The sequence below is a fragment of the Lutjanus erythropterus genome, chromosome 2, assembly GCF_056507025.1.
Source record: "Lutjanus erythropterus isolate fLutEry1 chromosome 2, fLutEry1.hap2, whole genome shotgun sequence".
Taxonomy (NCBI): Eukaryota; Metazoa; Chordata; class Actinopteri; order Lutjaniformes; family Lutjanidae; genus Lutjanus; species Lutjanus erythropterus.
In genome coordinates, this window is record NC_139318.1 from 35,787,771 (window position 1) to 35,805,259 (window position 17,489).

General features: G+C 37.7%; 2 protein-coding genes across 2 annotated transcripts; both read left to right on the forward strand.

Annotated features, from left to right (window-relative positions):
* Positions 1 to 231: 231 nt before the first annotated feature.
* tshba (thyroid stimulating hormone subunit beta a) lies at positions 232 to 3,569 on the forward strand. The gene is made up of 2 exons (XM_084745512.1): positions 232 to 838; positions 2,923 to 3,569. The coding sequence occupies exons 1-2, from the start codon at positions 677 to 679 to the stop codon at positions 3,199 to 3,201; spliced, it is 441 nt and encodes a 146-aa protein (XP_084601638.1). The 5' UTR covers positions 232 to 676; the 3' UTR covers positions 3,202 to 3,569.
* A 5,052-nt stretch (positions 3,570 to 8,621) lies between these two features.
* Positions 8,622 to 15,507, forward strand: slc25a55a (solute carrier family 25 member 55a). Its single transcript, XM_084738287.1, has 10 exons — positions 8,622 to 8,742; positions 9,428 to 9,540; positions 10,331 to 10,456; positions 11,094 to 11,149; positions 12,434 to 12,524; positions 12,868 to 12,986; positions 13,108 to 13,303; positions 13,444 to 13,598; positions 14,119 to 14,194; positions 14,290 to 15,507. The coding sequence occupies exons 2-10, from the start codon at positions 9,521 to 9,523 to the stop codon at positions 14,447 to 14,449; spliced, it is 999 nt and encodes a 332-aa protein (XP_084594413.1). The 5' UTR covers positions 8,622 to 8,742; positions 9,428 to 9,520; the 3' UTR covers positions 14,450 to 15,507.
* The last annotated feature ends 1,982 nt before the right edge of the window (positions 15,508 to 17,489 follow it).

The window sequence follows — 17,489 nt, forward strand, 5'->3', positions numbered from 1 at the left end:
AGGTCAGCACATTGATGAATGGTGCAGATTTTGTAACCCCTGATGCATGAAGCATCATGGACACGCGCATGTGCAGTGTTTTTACTTTAGTAAATTTTTACTCAAATGAGAAACAGATTATGTTTGTTTTGTAAAATGAAGGAAAACTCTGACTTTGAGTGTTGTTGTTTTTTTTAGGAATTATGCATTTTTTCAAGCAGAAATTAAGCTTTTGTGTATTTTGTTACATCTAGTGGACACTGTCTCGGACTTGTCTGGACTTCTGTGTTTAGACAGAGTTGTAGTGACGCTTTCAGCTGGTGCAGAATCCATTGCGTCAGTTACCTTGTTAACTTAATTAGGTTTACTCATGAAGGAAATGATTAATTCATGCCATATCCGTAATGGACTAAAAGTTCAGTTCAGTTCTTCCTTTTCGTCACAGATTAAAAGATAACGTCGGGCTTGGATAAATGTGGATTATATAATGTTCACATAAATACTGTTCAGGAGCGTTGCTCAGATTCACAGCATCTTCAGGGCTGCAGGCGGTGGCATCTCTCAGGCAGGTGGAGCACAAATACAGAGGGAAAGAATAATATTTAAGATACTAAACTTTATGTTTTTTTGGTTGTCAATTTGTCTCTTCATCCTTTCTTCCCTGCAGGTCCCAATTTGATTCCAAAAAAAAAATAACATGGAGACTGCAGTGTTCACCTGCTGGCTCCTTTTTCTGCTCTTCAGTCCAGCTGTTCCCATGTGTTTACCCACTGACTTCACCCTGTATGTGGAGAGGCCAGAGTGTGACTTCTGTGTAGCCATCAACACCACCATCTGCATGGGATTCTGCTACTCAAGGGTATGTACTGTGTGTCCTTTGTGGTGAAAGAAGAGATTGTAATTCATTTCTTCAGGTGGCAAAAAAGTCACAGAAATGTTCTCATACAAAGAAACTAAAAAAGGAGGAGGGAACACCGCTTCACTCTAGAACCTTGTATGCTCGGCTTGGTGCCAGACTTTAGTGCAAACTCTATTGAAGCCTGTGAGAGAAGCACACTGAAACCCAACTTTTCAACACAGTATGAACTTTGTTGAAAGAAGAAATTAAAGAAATCTCTTGAGAGAATAACATACTATAACATACACAATAGCATACTGACTAGATTGTGCAAATATGCACATTAATTTATTTGCTGTTGCTCTCAAGTGGCATGATTGATACATCCAAAACTCCCATAAGCTTCAGCAGAACTGAAGTTTTTTTTTTTTCCAGACTTCAAATTTATTGAAAGGTTCAGTGTGTAGGATTTAAAGGATTTATTTGTAAAATATGTTAGAAATGAAATATAATATTCTTAATTATGTTTTTATTAGTATAATGACCTGAAAATAAGAATCGCTGTGTTTTTGTTACCTTGTAATGAGCCATCTGTATCTACAGATATACATATGCAGTTTGCACTCTGCAAGCACACCGCTAATTTCTACATACTGATCCTTCAATCAAAAAATAATTACTTCTTATTATAACCAAAGAGTTAAACAGGATACATGGTACAGAGATAAATTAAACAAGATAACATAACCACAATAAAATAAGATGAAACTAATAGAATAGAATAAACAGATCAGATTTTAAGTACTTAATATTCGGTTGCGTATGTAATCTTTGTGCAAGGAAGGAAAAGAGTTTAACTTAGACATTCTTTTCTTTAGACAAAACTATTCAGCAGCAAGGAAAAAAATAACTCTGCAGGGCACAAAGGAAGAAGGTCTGCATGCTGTTAGACTCCAAATAGTTTTAGGTGATGTTTCACTCTATATACAGGATCTTCCTCAGACAAATGTCAATAGTGATTTGAGTTGATTATTGCCTCTACAAGAAATGTCTGTTTTTCTCTTTGACCCGCCTGAGGAGTGAATAAAAAATGTTTCCATTAAAATAAAATCTTACTATGAGGTTAAAGCTATAGCATGGAACTTTAATATTTTGTCGATTTTAGGGCTCCTGTGGACAAAAGTGGCATTGCTTCCACCATGATACCCTGCTTCTTTTAAACTAAAGTACTATTCACTGTAACTTTGGTTGGGAAAATTTAAACATGAGCTCATTTCATCTTATTTCAAGGAGAATCCGACCCAGTGGCAGGCGTTTATAACAACTATACAGAAACAGACAATCTTGTGGTTGGTCTGGTTTGCTTATGTAGGTCATAAAGAGGCATCAGTAATAAATGGAGACTGTTTCAAAACCAGTTAAAAACTTGTTACAGTAAATTTAAATATGTAATATTGTGACGAAAAAGAGGAAAGCATAGGCAGGCTTTTAAAAAAAAGACATTTTTAAATACAAAATTATTAGAGGAGGAACCAAATGTGTGCACATCCACATTCACATGCAAGACAAAATATATCTGCTGGGCACAAAAGAGAAAGATCTGCAAACTGTCAGGCTCCGTATAAATAGTTAAATTCTCTTTTAAGGCAAAGCTTTGATCTACATACAGGATCTTCCTCGGAAAAGTGTCAATACTGATTAAGGTTTATTACTGCCTCTACAAGAAGTTTCTGTTTTTCTCTTAGACGCTTGTCTGAGGAGTGAATAAAACTTAATTACAATAAAGTAAATTTTGGGTCTTTATATTCAAAATACAGTTTGACACTCTTAAAAGAAGCGTTAAATGTTTGTTGTAATGTTGAAAATGGCTCAGTTCTGACCACAGTTTTGCTTGTTGTAAAGTTGTGAAAGAGAACAACAAACTCATGTCAACATACAATTTTCAGGGATTGTCTCTTATATATATATACAACATGAAGCACATTTATGAAAATACTCTGTTTTGGGTCCATTCTTCCAGTTGAAAACAAACACTCCAAGTAAAGCTTATTGTTCTCTAGGATTTGAAATGTATTATAAGCACTTTCATGTGTTTGTGTGAACAGGACAGCAACGTGAGGGACATACTCGGCCCACGCTTCCTTCTCCAGCGAGGTTGCACGTATGACAAGGTGGAATACCGCACAGCCGTCCTGCCCGGCTGTCCCCTCGACGCCAACCCCGTCTTCACTTACCCCGTGGCTCTCAGCTGCCACTGTGATGCCTGCAGGACTGACAGCGATGAGTGCGCGCACAGGGCCAGCAGGGACCGAGCTACTTGTACCAAACCAGTCACACGCCTCCACCCAAACCCTTACCAGAGTGACTACATGATCCCCTTCTGATTCTTCACTTGTTATTGTTCTCAGTTTGTCCTTTTTCTGTTGAAATGACCAAGCTGAAACTGTGTGATTCATGAATGTTTTGATGGGAGATCAGGGTCATCGGTCAACCTGACAGTGATAACTGCACTGTCTGTGTTGTACCAGCCTGCTTTATTGTGCCTTTGTTGCCCAACCTGTCTGTGCTGCGGCTCTGCTTTCTCAGTTTACAATGGAGGAGGGGGGGGGTTGTTTGATCCTGGTGTGTATTTTTGTCCTCTTCATTATTTTTCCTCCTGTACACTCATGTGTGTGTGACTCCCAGACTTATTATGCTCACTCTGAAAGGGATACTCTGAATGCAACTCAATTAAAGCTGAAGTCTCTAAATAGCTGTCTGACTAAGCTGTGCTTTAATCACATCCTGTGCCGGCACATGGCTTTTCTGTTTACTACATAAACACAAGGCCATGACACTTCACAATGTCACCTCAACATACTATATTTGACTCGGGAGTCATCCTGAAAGACACATGACTGTTGACACAACTCTTATTCAATGGATTATCAGTGAGAATGTTGATCCGTAAATATCAGACACACAGGAGAGTCACCAAACACCAAGATTACAGTGTGAGTTTGTTATCTGTGGAATAATTTTATCTCGGCCCAAGTAGAGTTCATGCGCGTAGTTTCCCATTCACAAAGGGAATTTGGGAAGACAGCTGGAGCTTATTAATAGCTCAGCAGTTCAGAGTGGGAAAATGTATGAGAAGTAAATCATGTGGATCTCTGACATTCATCTCTCATGTTCTTATTTGATATTCTGTCACTTCTGGATATTGCTAAACTTCTTTTGTTAGACTCAGACAGTCATTGTATGTAACAGAGCCTTATTGATGTTATTCGCTGGACCTGCAACTCTGATAACTTTCCACATTTTGATCAGAACAGAGCCAAATATAAAACAGAATGGCTGGTGAACTAAAAGCCAGCAAAACACCCGTTATAAAACACAAGCAACAGGAGCAATTGTCATCCGGATTACTCATATTATGCCTTTGTGCCACTGATGCCTGACATGATTCACAAAATTACACACCTTGAAGCAGCCTTAAGGGGCAGGTGTGTGTTTTGGGCAGAAGTGGAGCACAATACATGAGATCCAGTTGACTGTTTGGGAGGAAATTATGAACCGAAGACCAGTTTGTTAAATGCTGAATCACTATTACAAGGAAGCTTGTACAACTTCTGACAACCTGACACTCAGTTTAACCTTGCAAACGGTCAGCTGACAGAATGGTGGAGTATTATATCCACTCTGGGACTTGAAGTCCATCGTTTCCGCCTTTGTCAGTCAGTGTATGTGTGTAAATTCTGTTATGGTTCTTTGCTTTATGATTCATGTGTGTTTAACTGTTACAGTTAGGTAAATTGTTTTATACTTGTTCATACTTTTATTACAGTGACTGGATAATTCACTAGTGTTTTTAACTCTCTGTAAATGATCACCATGTTTTGGAAGTTTAATTCATACACTCTTAAAGTTCAGAGTTCAAAAAGGGTTCTTCCTGAAGAGCTGCGGTTCTACCCAGAACTGTTTGCTTCTGAAGAACCCCTTTTTTGAAGTAGGAATTTGTCAAGGATTCTTTGTAAATCCTTGAACAACTCTTTTGTCAAGGGTTCTTGGCACCATAATATAAAAGGGTTCATGATTGAACCCATTGCATGGGTTCTTGTAGGCACCCTTATAAGGTGGAAAGAGAAACCCATTATACCATAGAAGGGTTCTCTGAACCTCTCATTGGGGGTTCTGGGTGAAACCTTTCATAGATGGTTCTAGATATAACCTTTTATGTTGGGTTCCAGATAGAGCTGGCTAAAAGGGTTCCAAGTGGAACCTTCAAAAGGCTCCACCAGGAACCAAAAAGGTTTCATTTATTGGGACAGTCATCATTTTCAGTAGTTAGCACCTTAATTTCTTTGAGTGTACGTATGAATTGGAAACATTTCTTTCATGTTATAAATGTTAAAAAAAAACAAAAAAACATCCTGAATACAAAGGATCTGTATGGCATTACTCATAAATCTAGATAACGTGAGGGTTAATTATGCCGTATACATTATATAAGCAGTTGACCTGATATGACTCTGAAATCATCTGACCGATATGGCACAATGGTTTGAATTGCCCAGCTAAAATTCCCTGTGTGGTGTTGTTTTGAAAACCCTAATACCCTAATGGATAAAGCAGTGGATGAAATGGAATTCGCTTCAATCAGCACTCCAGGAGAACCAGCTATGTGGAGCACATACCAACCACTCTGTCATTCAAACCAACCACACTGTTTTGTTTGTGTTGCGTTTATTCAACTAGAAAAAATGTGAGAAATTCTGTAGCCATGCTAGCAGCTCCAGGGATGGCAGTGTCGTTCTGTTGGACAGTAGAAACCAGCTGAAATACAGTTCATGGATCATACAGATCCTCAAAGTTTTCTTTTAATGCCATGAGCAGGGTAACATTTTTAGTGGCATGTGTTCACGACTGTTAGATGGATTGTCATGACATTTGTTGTAGATGTTTATAGTGCTTACATAATGTGTCCTAATGACTTTGGGTATCCACTGACTTTTCCTGTAGCACCACCCCAGTTTTAATTTGTCCAATACTTTGGTTTATGACCAAAAACCAATAACATTCCCATCATCTGCAGCTGTAGTTCATGTTCACTGCAAATTAGCAAGTGTTAGCATGCTAGGTAAACAAAGTTTTATTGCACTGCACTTAGACTAAAACCAAAAGCCGTCCCAGACTAAGACAGGGAACTGTTAGCCTCAGGCTGGGAATGCTTTCCCACTGGTACAATCCTGACACATTCCAGGGTGGACCTGCTCCGACTTCAGTCTCCCCTGCTCCAGAGCAGGGTTAGCCCAGAGTTTCCAATGTTATCCCAGGACTAAACACAGGGATAAAGGTGTGAAACAGGGCTAACTTTACTAACACAAAGTCGTGGCAGGAACGTAGTTGTAACACGTGTTACCTGTGAGGTTCTACCAAGTGAAATTTCAGGTGTCGTTTTTGTTGCTAGCAAGTGATTCTCCAGTATGTTGTCACAGGATCAATGTGCGGAGGATGTTGAACAGACAGTGGCAAAATACCACAGACTACCGGTGTGTTGTAACATTTCAGCAACATAGCAGCAATATAATTCATGGTAATGCTGTAACTGTAGTATTTCAGTACTGTCATTACAACATCATAAATGATCCATTACAGTCACAGCACTGCAGAGACATATTATATTTGTGGTTGTCCTAGAAGATGAATTGTAAATTTGTAGAATTTTATCTCAAGATGTTCCTGAGATCATTTACAAGAATGGTAAAAGACATACTGCCTCTAGCCACGGCTGTCTCAGGCATAAAGGCAGAAAAAGACTAAATAAAACAAAAGCATATACATTCTGCACAATACCTGTTCTTCAGTATAAATCTTGCATGTTTTTCTATTGAACGTAATAGAATTTTAGAACTTGCAGCTTATATTATGATCTTGAACATCTACAAAATTGTCCAGAACCGTTTACAAAACACAGAGAATAGAACAGAATAGTTATGTGTGACATACTGTCGATGCAAATCTGCATACTTCACTTGCAGCTCACACACGTACAGCCCACTGTTACACAACTCTTGGGCATCAGTCATGTATGAATGATAAAAGACAGGCTGTAATGCTTTGGAATGTGTCTATACATCTAACACTAATATCTAAGATAAACCTGTTTCAGTGTTAACAAGAGCACGCCTGTCTTTAGGCATGCCCCCTGTAATTTTCCATATTAGCAGCTATGCAGCTAATGCCTGGTATCGTGCCCTGCAGCACCTGCAGTTGAATCCTATACAGTAGAATTTACCAGATGGTCAGGTTAAACCCAGGAAAAAATCCCTTTGAGTAATTCAATGGGCTGCTTTTTGTTCCTGATTTAACCTAGACAAGAGATAGACCACATCAATAGTTTTTATAAGCTGTGCATTCACTGATGTCTTTTCCATCAAATCCTGCTTCTTATACACACAGTTGCACAAAATCACACCTGAATTCAGCAGTTCACAACAGTAAGTGCCTTGTAGGTAATGAGAGAAGGGCGAAACTTAACCTCCATGTCCACATATATCCTGCTGAAGGATGGCATGAAGGAAGCACGTGGTAGAAGAAGAATCAAAATACTTTGCTTCTGTAAAAATACTCAATTTAAAGATACCCCATTACAAGTAAAAGCCCTGCATTTAAAACCTTACAGCAGTCAGTTTCATTCAAGATTCATTTATTGTTACACCTTGTTATACAACTAATAGAGAGTATTAAAGAGTAATAGAGAAAAATTTGGGGGGTTTGGCTCCTTAACACTGCAGTAACAACAATAAAATAACAGTAACAGTAAAATGGTACAAAAATTAAAAGCAATGCAATAATATAAATGACGTGCAGTGTGTAAGGTCCCACATGTTTCTAAGTAATATCTGCAAAATGCAGTTAATTCTATATATTCTACATTATTTTATGATTATTACTGATACAATACAACAATTTACCATATTCTATAAATTGATTATATGTTTTGTATGTAAAATCTTACACTGCATGGAAAAAAAAATAAAATAAAATTAAAAAAAAAAAAAAAAAGGAAAAAGATAATTTTTTTTTATTAGTCCCACATGGGAAAATTTCAGTATTACAACAAGAGCAAATATAAAAATAGAAACAATTTAAACAAGAAATATAAAAAAAAAATAGGAACAATATATGTAAATAAATAATAAACATACTGAGCAGTTGTGTTTACAAAATAACTTGCTCCTATGACTGTCAGATGAATTAGTTGAGTATAAAGTACTCTGAAAATTAGTGGAGAAGAAGTATAAAGCAGTATGAAGGAAGTACTCATGTAAGCTATAAGTACCTCAAAACTGTACTTCACCTTTTCACCTATATTTACCGGAACAGAATACTGAGTGGAGTGAAATTATCTCATCCCACTCGTGAGGCCAACAAGATTACCAGTAAGTGATCTTAATGCCATTATGATCTTAGACTGACTCACAATGGGACCAAGATCATCTAAGATGTTCTTTGGATAAAGTGTTATGACCCTTTCACCTACAATACGCCGATCTCTCCAAACAAATGTCTAACTTTCGGTATTAGTATTCACATTTTTTAACTTTTACCGGTGATAATTGAAAGAATGTTCGTGAAACAATAGTCTTTTTAACCTACACCCTCAGCCACCTAAGATTGGTGGGACAGTTTGATTGACGAGTCTATCATCCAATAAGGAAAGGGGCGGGTCAATACAGCCACTCAATTCCAAGCGTGCAAGGTAGCTAATCTGTGATTGGTTGTGATTCAACGCGGCCGAGTCCCGCCCCCAAAGTCAATGGAAATTTCCACTCTGTAGACTCATAGATATAATAGCAGAAGCCACCGGCCGGCGAAGCAGACAGAAGCGAACACCAGCGATTCGAAACAATCGTAAAGAACAGCTAAAAGACAAAGTTTTGGTGAGTAAAGTGCTTGAATTTATATTTAAATAATTTAGCATGCGTTTTAAAGTCAGTAAGTCGTTCGTGATAGCCAGCTTGATCGCTTTTTGAGACAGTATTGCTCTGAATGGGCATCTTAGCTAAAGCCGCCTGCTGACGGTATGTATGAAAGTGAGAGTAGTGAACTGCTCTTAACCGTTATGAGAAACGGCCGTAAAGAGATTTGTTTTTGCTCTTTTATATCTAACTATTATCAATTTTTGTCAATTTAATCTATACATTAATGCAGAACCTTTGTTGGTAATGCAGTAAAGCGTACATCTGCACGTAAAGAAAGAACCTACGCTCTTTGTCGTTGATTTGCAGTAACGTTACCCTATAAAACTATAAAACTATAAAAAAAAAAAACAAAAAAAAAAACTGACCACTAAGATCCAGATACTGCAGCCAAGTTCCTTTGAAATTCAGCTCGACCGTTATCAAGAATGTATGAAAGGCGGTAATGTCCATGTATGGTGTTCCGGTATGTGGGCTAAGACACGCCCACGGGTTGTCGCTACTCATATTACAAGGAGCTGAGCTACTACATCATCAGTCCCGTGACTCTGTGGTACATAGATAAGCCAAAGCCTCTGCTGTGAGCAGGATAAGCTGTGTGTACACATTCATTCTATTAGTAACTTCCGTTTTTTTTTCTGTCTAGGACTCTATTCATTGATTTGACTGAAGAACACTTCACTGAAGTATCTACATAACTACCTTGTTCACTTGCATCTTCACTTTTTTAAAAGTCATCATGTCTCAGCAGCAGATCAGGTAAGTCGCATTCATTTTGTTTGTTCTTTATATAGAACTAATGACCCATTGAGAGACTCCTATAGCTGTTTTAACCATTTGATGAGTCGTGAAAGTCATTTGTAATTAGTTATTTTCAACATTACCCAGTTTCAGCTTCTTATTTGGGTGGACTTGCTCCTTTGTTGTCATTGTAAACTGAACATCTTTGGGTGTTAGATTGCTGGTTGGACCAAATAGGGGTCTGTGAAAAGGCTGCAGACTCATTCATTTAAATTTAAATTTAAAATATATTACATTGCACAACTTGTAACCCCTAATAAATATATTTATACCCATTAATTAACCATTAATGGTGGTAACCGGCTCAGTCTCCATGGGTATTCTGTGCTGATATGGTGCAAAAATGTATAAAACATCACCTTTGTTCTAGAGCCATTACCTGAGGAAAATTTGATTGACATTACTGTTCTCAAAATGATTAATTGAGAAGGTCACTGTAAAACAACAGTTATTGGCAGTCCTAGTTGGCATCTTGCAGTATATAGTTAGGGATGTAACTATAACTAAGGTATTTTCATAATTCATTAATCTGATTAATTTTTCATTCAAATAACCACTTTATCTGAAATATGAAAAATGGCTATCATTGTTTACCATATTGGCCATAAGCAGTCCTCAACCCAGAGATATTGAATTTACATTGCTAGTGCAAAATTCAGAAGCTTCAGTTTTCACAGTTTTACACTTTGTAAGATTTTACAGTTAAAGAATTTCTACATTTTAACATCCTTTTGTTGTTTCCTTTCAGCCTCCCAGCCAAGCTCATTAATGGAGGTATTGCTGGCATTGTTGGGGTTACGTGTGTCTTCCCCATTGACTTGGCAAAGACCAGGTTGCAGAATCAGAGACAAGGTCAGCAGGTCTACAAGAGCATGTAAGTATTTTTAGTCACTGTTGTCCCACACGACACACTCAACAACACACTGTTCACAGAATCTCTTGGCGTTATACCTACTACATCCGTGTGTGATCCAGTGCTAATTTTGCTAATCCCACTAAGACACATATAGGTCATCAGGATGAAGTGTAGAATTGGGAACATTCCTGATTTGATAGACAAAGATGACTGCTCATCTTTCTCATTCCTCTCCCATGAGGTCGTCTGAATGCCCCTGAAGGGTGGAAATTTACTGCTCCAGTTACCCAATGAGAATCAATGTTTCACAAGAGCAGTGCATGAGAGTCACTATTTCCTGGCCCTGATTGTCATTGTGATAAATAATTAGATTTGAACCATTTGATACATGAAAATAAATTGTTTCTAAATAACTATGTTTTTTTTTGTTAATTTAGTATATATACCATTCTGTTTTAAGTGTAAATATCTGTTTTTACGTTCTTTGTTTAGCATAGAGGGGTAACCATTCATTTCATTGTACAATGACTAATTAATTAAATTCATACGTTTTCTTTTTAAATAATTCAGCTTGAGCAAAATATTTTAATGTTCCTGGTCAGTTAACTACCACGAATGGTTTTAACAATATTTCCCTTGCTTTCTTGTTTTGCAGGATGGACTGCCTTGTCAAGACAGTTCGATCAGAGGGTTACTTTGGGATGTACAGAGGTAAGATTTACACACATGTGAATTTTAACAACCTGTAGACTAGAACATGTAGGAGAGGATTAAATATAGGAGAGAGAAAGACCTTTCTGTGGTGAGGCTGAACATTGATTACATGATTACAACTGGCTATATACTGCTGAGGCTTCAGATAGAGTATTTTGAGTGCATGGGTTGCTAGATTTTCATTAAGTTATAGTTATTATGAGTTGGAATAAGTTAAAAAAAGAGAGATGACCAAAGCTGTTGTCATGAAACCTGGTTTTTCAGCTTTAAGTTCTGGTCTTTTATAATATTTATCCAGTAAGTCCTGTTTTAATTGTTGGTTAATTGATATGTAGAAAAGGAAAAGTGAAATCTTATGGACATAGTTAAATGTGAGGAAAATTGAGGCCCTTAGTCTGGGTCTCTGCCTGTGTGAGGAATGCCGTTTGTTTGCATCTGTGTTTTTCATATTACAGACTTGGGTCCCCCTGGGATATTGAAGGCTAGCCGATAAGGCGCAGCCACGCTGGAGGCAAATCATTAAATGGTTCTTACAATATTGCTCTATTTAAAACTATAGGCACACATTTTTGTTTTGTCATCTATTTGTTCTGTTATTCAACTACTTGTTAATAACTACCTGGCTGTCTTTTCACTGTCCTGTCTACGTCTCGTAGATCCTCATGTCCTCCACTATGAATTGTGTTCTTGCAGACTTTGGTTGATCTTGAAAATTAATCTGTGGTGAACTTAGAGTTTATTTCAGCCGTGTCACAGATCCGTTTTTTAAGTTTGCTCAAAGTCTGCACACACAATACATAGTTAAGGATTCGGTCTGTCTTTCCACTAACATCTCTTCATTTCTTCTTCTGTTGTCGTCATTAACCTACTTATTGACTTTGAGCTTTTCAGTAGCAGACTTCCTTTCTTTAAGTTTCCCCCACAGAATGTGGGCCCTGTTATCATAAGCAGACTCACTTTACTTCATAGACTTGATGTTTGCATCTTCTTCTGGACATTCATTACCCTCGTCATTTCTCCTCTTGTCTTGTTTGGCTTGTTTGTCATTTTCTGTCTGAGACTCATGATTTTACTGTAAATTTTCTTCACATAATTTCCCTCCATCATCATGACTGTTTAAATTGAGCATTTGTCTTGTCTGTGTGTAGATTTGCCATACAATGGATTTACTCCAATCTAATGTTGTAATGATAGTGGCAGGGAATGTTTTTTTATATAAAATCTGTTAAATAAAAACTTGATTGTGACTTCAGTGCTAACTGTGTCTTTGTTTGTCCTCAGGTGCTGCGGTAAACTTGACCCTGGTCACCCCTGAGAAGGCAATCAAGCTGGCTGCTAATGACTTCTTCAGGCAACACCTCGCCAAGGACGGGTAAGAAGAAACAACTCATGAAATCACTACCTTAGTTGTTTTTTTTAGCTGGTCACCATTATTAGCTTAAGCTTGTGGCACTGTCCATTGCATTTAGTGGCCCAGTGGCTAGCATTGAATGTTTAGCAAAGTGTCCATGGACAGAGACGGTGACACGAACGAGCCGTGAGAATTTCCAAATGATTTCCATCTTAAAGATAATGATATGGATTAATGTGTTCGCTCTGCATTGATGCTATTGGACTGTTGATCATAAAAAAGATATTTTAGTAGTTCAGATCTATGGATCCGTACACCTTTACCATAAACCGTGTTACTGAATCTTTCTTCTGTCTGTTAACAGAAAGGGGCTGACGGTGTTCAAAGAGATGCTGGCAGGTTGTGGTGCAGGCATGTGCCAGGTCATTGTCACCACCCCGATGGAGATGCTCAAGATTCAGCTACAGGACGCAGGCAGACTCGGTGAGAAGAAATTAAAATTGTTTTGTTTTTTTCTATTTATTTTATTATCTGTGTTAGTATTTAATTCATAACTTCTTAGCCCCAGTGCTATGTATTAATATGTTGCATCTTTTGTTCACAGCGGCTCAGCACCAGAAACCAATCATGATGGCTCCCACCAAGCTTGTGGCCACCAACACTATGCTCAGCCGTTCCTACAACTCTGGCACCGTGGTCTCAGCACCGAGAGCTGTGTCTGCCACAGAGATCGCAAAGGAGCTGCTCCACACACAGGGTATCCAGGGGCTCTACAAAGGCCTGGGGGCAACACTGATGAGGTAAGATTCGTATTCACCCCCACCCCCCCCACCCCCCCGAAGAGGAACAATGTCAACTTGATAGACCAGCTACTTTAGTATCAGGCTTTCAATCTGAATCAATGTTTCAGTGTTTGTTTTCTTTTTTTAATTTCTTTCAGGGATGTTCCCTTTTCTATTGTTTACTTCCCATTGTTTGCCAACCTGAACCGCCTGGGCCAGCCCAGTCCTGGGGAGTCGTCACCTTTCTATTGGGCTTTCCTCTCAGGCTGTGCAGCAGGATCCACGGCTGCTGTGGCTGTCAACCCCTGTGATGGTAAGCTTTGGGAGCCGTGTTTATTAGTATCAGTATTGAAACAGGGTGGTTACAGGGACTTTCTTATAGCCTTAAATACACATTTACTTCATCCAGTTGTAGTCATTTTGGGCTTGCATATAATTTTACTTTGACAATATCTATTTTCTCAGAAGACTGTGTCTAAATCTTTACATTTGATGCTTAACTTACTCCAAAATTGGCCTTAAATTTAATCAAGCATTATTTGAATAAGCAACATGTTGCTTAAACTATTTAATTTAAGCTTCCATCAATAAATATAGATTTACTAAACAGAAATTAGTTTTTAATTATGCAGCAGAGCTCTGCTTAATGTTAAATCTGGATTTACTCATTAGTTCAAGGAATTCAACTAGTTAAACCTAACTCTGATTAGTGCTAATCGAAGATTAAAATGAACCTTTTTGGTGTTACCCAATCTTTAAGTCTTACTTTTAAGTTAGTGATGCATGTAATGTTTCTGAAACATTAACTAATACTTGTGTTTCCTTTTTCCCAGTGGTGAAGACTAGACTGCAATCATTGAACAAAGGATCCAGTGAGGAGGCTTACAATGGAGTTGTGGATTGTGTGAGGTAAGATATTTTAGTCAATCATTGTTGCAGAACTACTTTTCTTTCTTCTTTTTGTGCATGTTTATAGACAAACCTGTTCCTCTGGTTCTCCACAGTAAAATCATGCGGAAGGAGGGTCCCACTGCCTTCCTGAAGGGTGCTGGCTGTCGAGCTCTGGTCATCGCGCCTCTGTTCGGCATTGCACAGGTCATGTACTTCGTTGGCGTTGGCGAATACATCATGGACAACTCACCTCTCAGCCTCCTGACAGCGTGAGCACATCAACCGGCTGATTTTGTGAAGGACCTTCTGAGCGCAGATGGTGGACAACTGGCAGCTACATACCAACAGTTTACAAGCCTTCTCTGACCGAGTCAGAGAGGCTTCCGGGTGTAAGAAGACCTAAAGATTGCGTCTTGTGTGATCTGACAGCTGTGTTGCACTAAAACACTTTTGTGACTTATTGAGTAGGCGATGGCCAACGTTTGCACTTGAAGCTGTTAGCCTTACTGGACTGGGGGACTCAGAGTTGCAGTGTTATTCTTTCTTTGTTCCCGTAGACAGTCCTGTTGCGTTTCCCTCTGTGAGGGAGGGGAGCTCACTCCATCGAAGAGACAGACCTATTTTTGTGTTGTTGTTTTTTTTTCTTCTTTTTTCTCCATACTATCACTTTCCATAATATTATTTTGTATATGTTCACTAGTTTTCTTTTAAATTGCTGGAACGCAGCAGCTTGCAGTTATTTGTATGTTTTTACTCTTGTGTTCATGTCTCATGTTACAAAACCTTCACATTAGAACAAAAGCCTCAAATGGGGATACATGGGGCCCAATTAAGTGCAAAGGGATCTTTTATTTTTTTAAAATACATTTCAGCAGTAACTGTCAGTGTACATGTTTAATTTGACTGATCATGAACCTTCCTTCTGAGACCTGGGACCATAATACTTGATAAACCATGAGCAGTGTCCTGTTACGTACTTGATATTAGCCCTACACTTGTTGAATAGTTTGTAAACTGCATTTATTGTATCTTAATATTATCTGCAAAAACTTGAGATGCATTCATGCACACTATGTATGTGTTTGTCTACATAATGTCAATATTTAAATATGCATACTAACAATTTCACTCAAATTTAATATTTTTGGTTTATGCCTTAAAAGAACAGATTGACATTTCTCTAAAGAAACAAGGCTCTGGGCCAAAAAAAAAAAAAAAAGCATTATTACTGTGACTGTGGGCATGTGAAAAGTGACTGTTACCATTACCATATTTTGTTTGTGATGGCTTTTTGTACATAGAATTATATATACATTAAAACTTGCAATGCATTCATTGTGTGTTTGTGGATTGATTTGACTGACTGGGTTAACAAGGGCCATGCAAATATACAGAAACCAGTACTTTCAGTTCACATGAAGAGAAACCATTTTAAACCAGTACAGATGACAGTAAAAAAAAAATACCTTTTTTCACAGCAGACATGTTACAGCAGGGTAAAAGTAGGGTATTTCCAGTGAGTCAACGTGCACAGTAGCACCACCATGACTCTGCTCGACCTGAACACAACAGGAGCTTAATCAGTGTCTTTGGTAACACCTGTCTTTACTGTTACATGTCAACATGGCTGCTGTGAAGAAAGTCTATCATGAGTAATATTCAACCGTAGTAGTAACATCGTCCTGTCTGAGAAATTTGCTGGTTTGAATGACATATTGCATCCTTGTTATTTATGTGGTCTGATAAAATATATTACTGAAGCATTTTTATGCAAATCATGTTACACTAATGTTGCAGCTGGTAAATGTGGGAATCATTTAAATTACTTTATTATAATTCGGTAGTTTGTAAATTTCCCCAAAGTATCAAGTCTTGCATTAACCTTTGAAAATATACCATAATTTATTTATTTCATTAGAAATCTCAATCAGCAAAGTTACTAGTCACCAATGTTATCAAATAAATCTAGTCAAGTAAAAAATGTTTCCCTCTGAAATGTAGTGAGTGATACTCGAAAAAATGTTACCATCCAGCAGTGAAAGACAAAACTTAAAGCCAAAAAGAAAAAACACATCAGTATCATGTTATAAAAGTTAGACAAAACATATTAAAGTTTACATTATAAAGATGTTTTCACTTTGTAACAAGAAACATTTCTGTTTATAACAATATACAGTTTATCTTGTTATGGCATAAATGTTTTAATAAAGTGATTATTACTTATACTAATAGTGTTATACCGTTGTAATATTATCACATTACAAGATTAAATGTTTCACGTTATAACAAGATAAATAATATTTTGTTTAACAAGAAAAGTTTGTTATGTGGTAGGTTTTTATGTAGTAATAATGTGAACATGTGTTGTTATAAGATGAAAATATCTCATTACAGAGTGAACAAATATTTCAAGTTATACTGCGATTCTGATGTGTTTTTCTTTTTCTGGCGTGGCAGCAGTACGCCTGTGTAGTAATCTGAAGAAATAAAATTTCAACAAACGCACACTGATGCTGAAGTCGATGTAACACTCAAGCTTGACTGTTCATTCTCAATCCTCTCGGTGTTTGCAAAACTTCAACCACATCCTGTGTGGCCTTACTCTGCTGATGCAGTTTCTAATTGTGTCAGCATGAAGTGGGTTAGTGGGCCTCCCGCCAAGACGAGTGTCTGAACCAAACGTTAGATCATTTCAAGAAGACTAGTCTGACATGAACTGATGAAGTTGCCTTCAGACACAGACTGACTTTTTGTGCGCCCCCCAACCACTGTAATACAAGTTGATTTTTAACGATTAAAATAAAGAATAACAAAGATTTTTTTTAAAGTATCTGCATCCCTCACTCTTTGTAAACCATTGTAACTGTTAAAAGAAATATTTCATTTTCCTTTTATGTTAAATATAATAAGTTCTATATGGATTTCTTTAATGTAGGCTAACTTTGGTTTACGTGTGTTTCTTGTGTTACAGAGACTTGTGTGCACCATCTTGTTGGGCAGCTGCAGCCTCTTTCCAACCACTATTCAAACACTTCTCACAAGTTTGTTTTTGGTCCATTTCTTTATGAAGATAATTTAGAACACCGTTTGACAGAGTCTGTTAAATAAACACATTCGATTGTTGAAGTGAGGAGAATTTTATGAAAGTTAATTTAAAGGTAACCTTTTTTTTTTTTTTGACACATCGACTATTTTTTTCCTCAGTTCTCATCTGTACTTTTCATCTGACTGGCATCGTCTGACTTGTTTCGGTCTTTCTCATCCAACTTTCCCCTTTCAATAAGCACAGAGGAGCGATGACACACACACACCA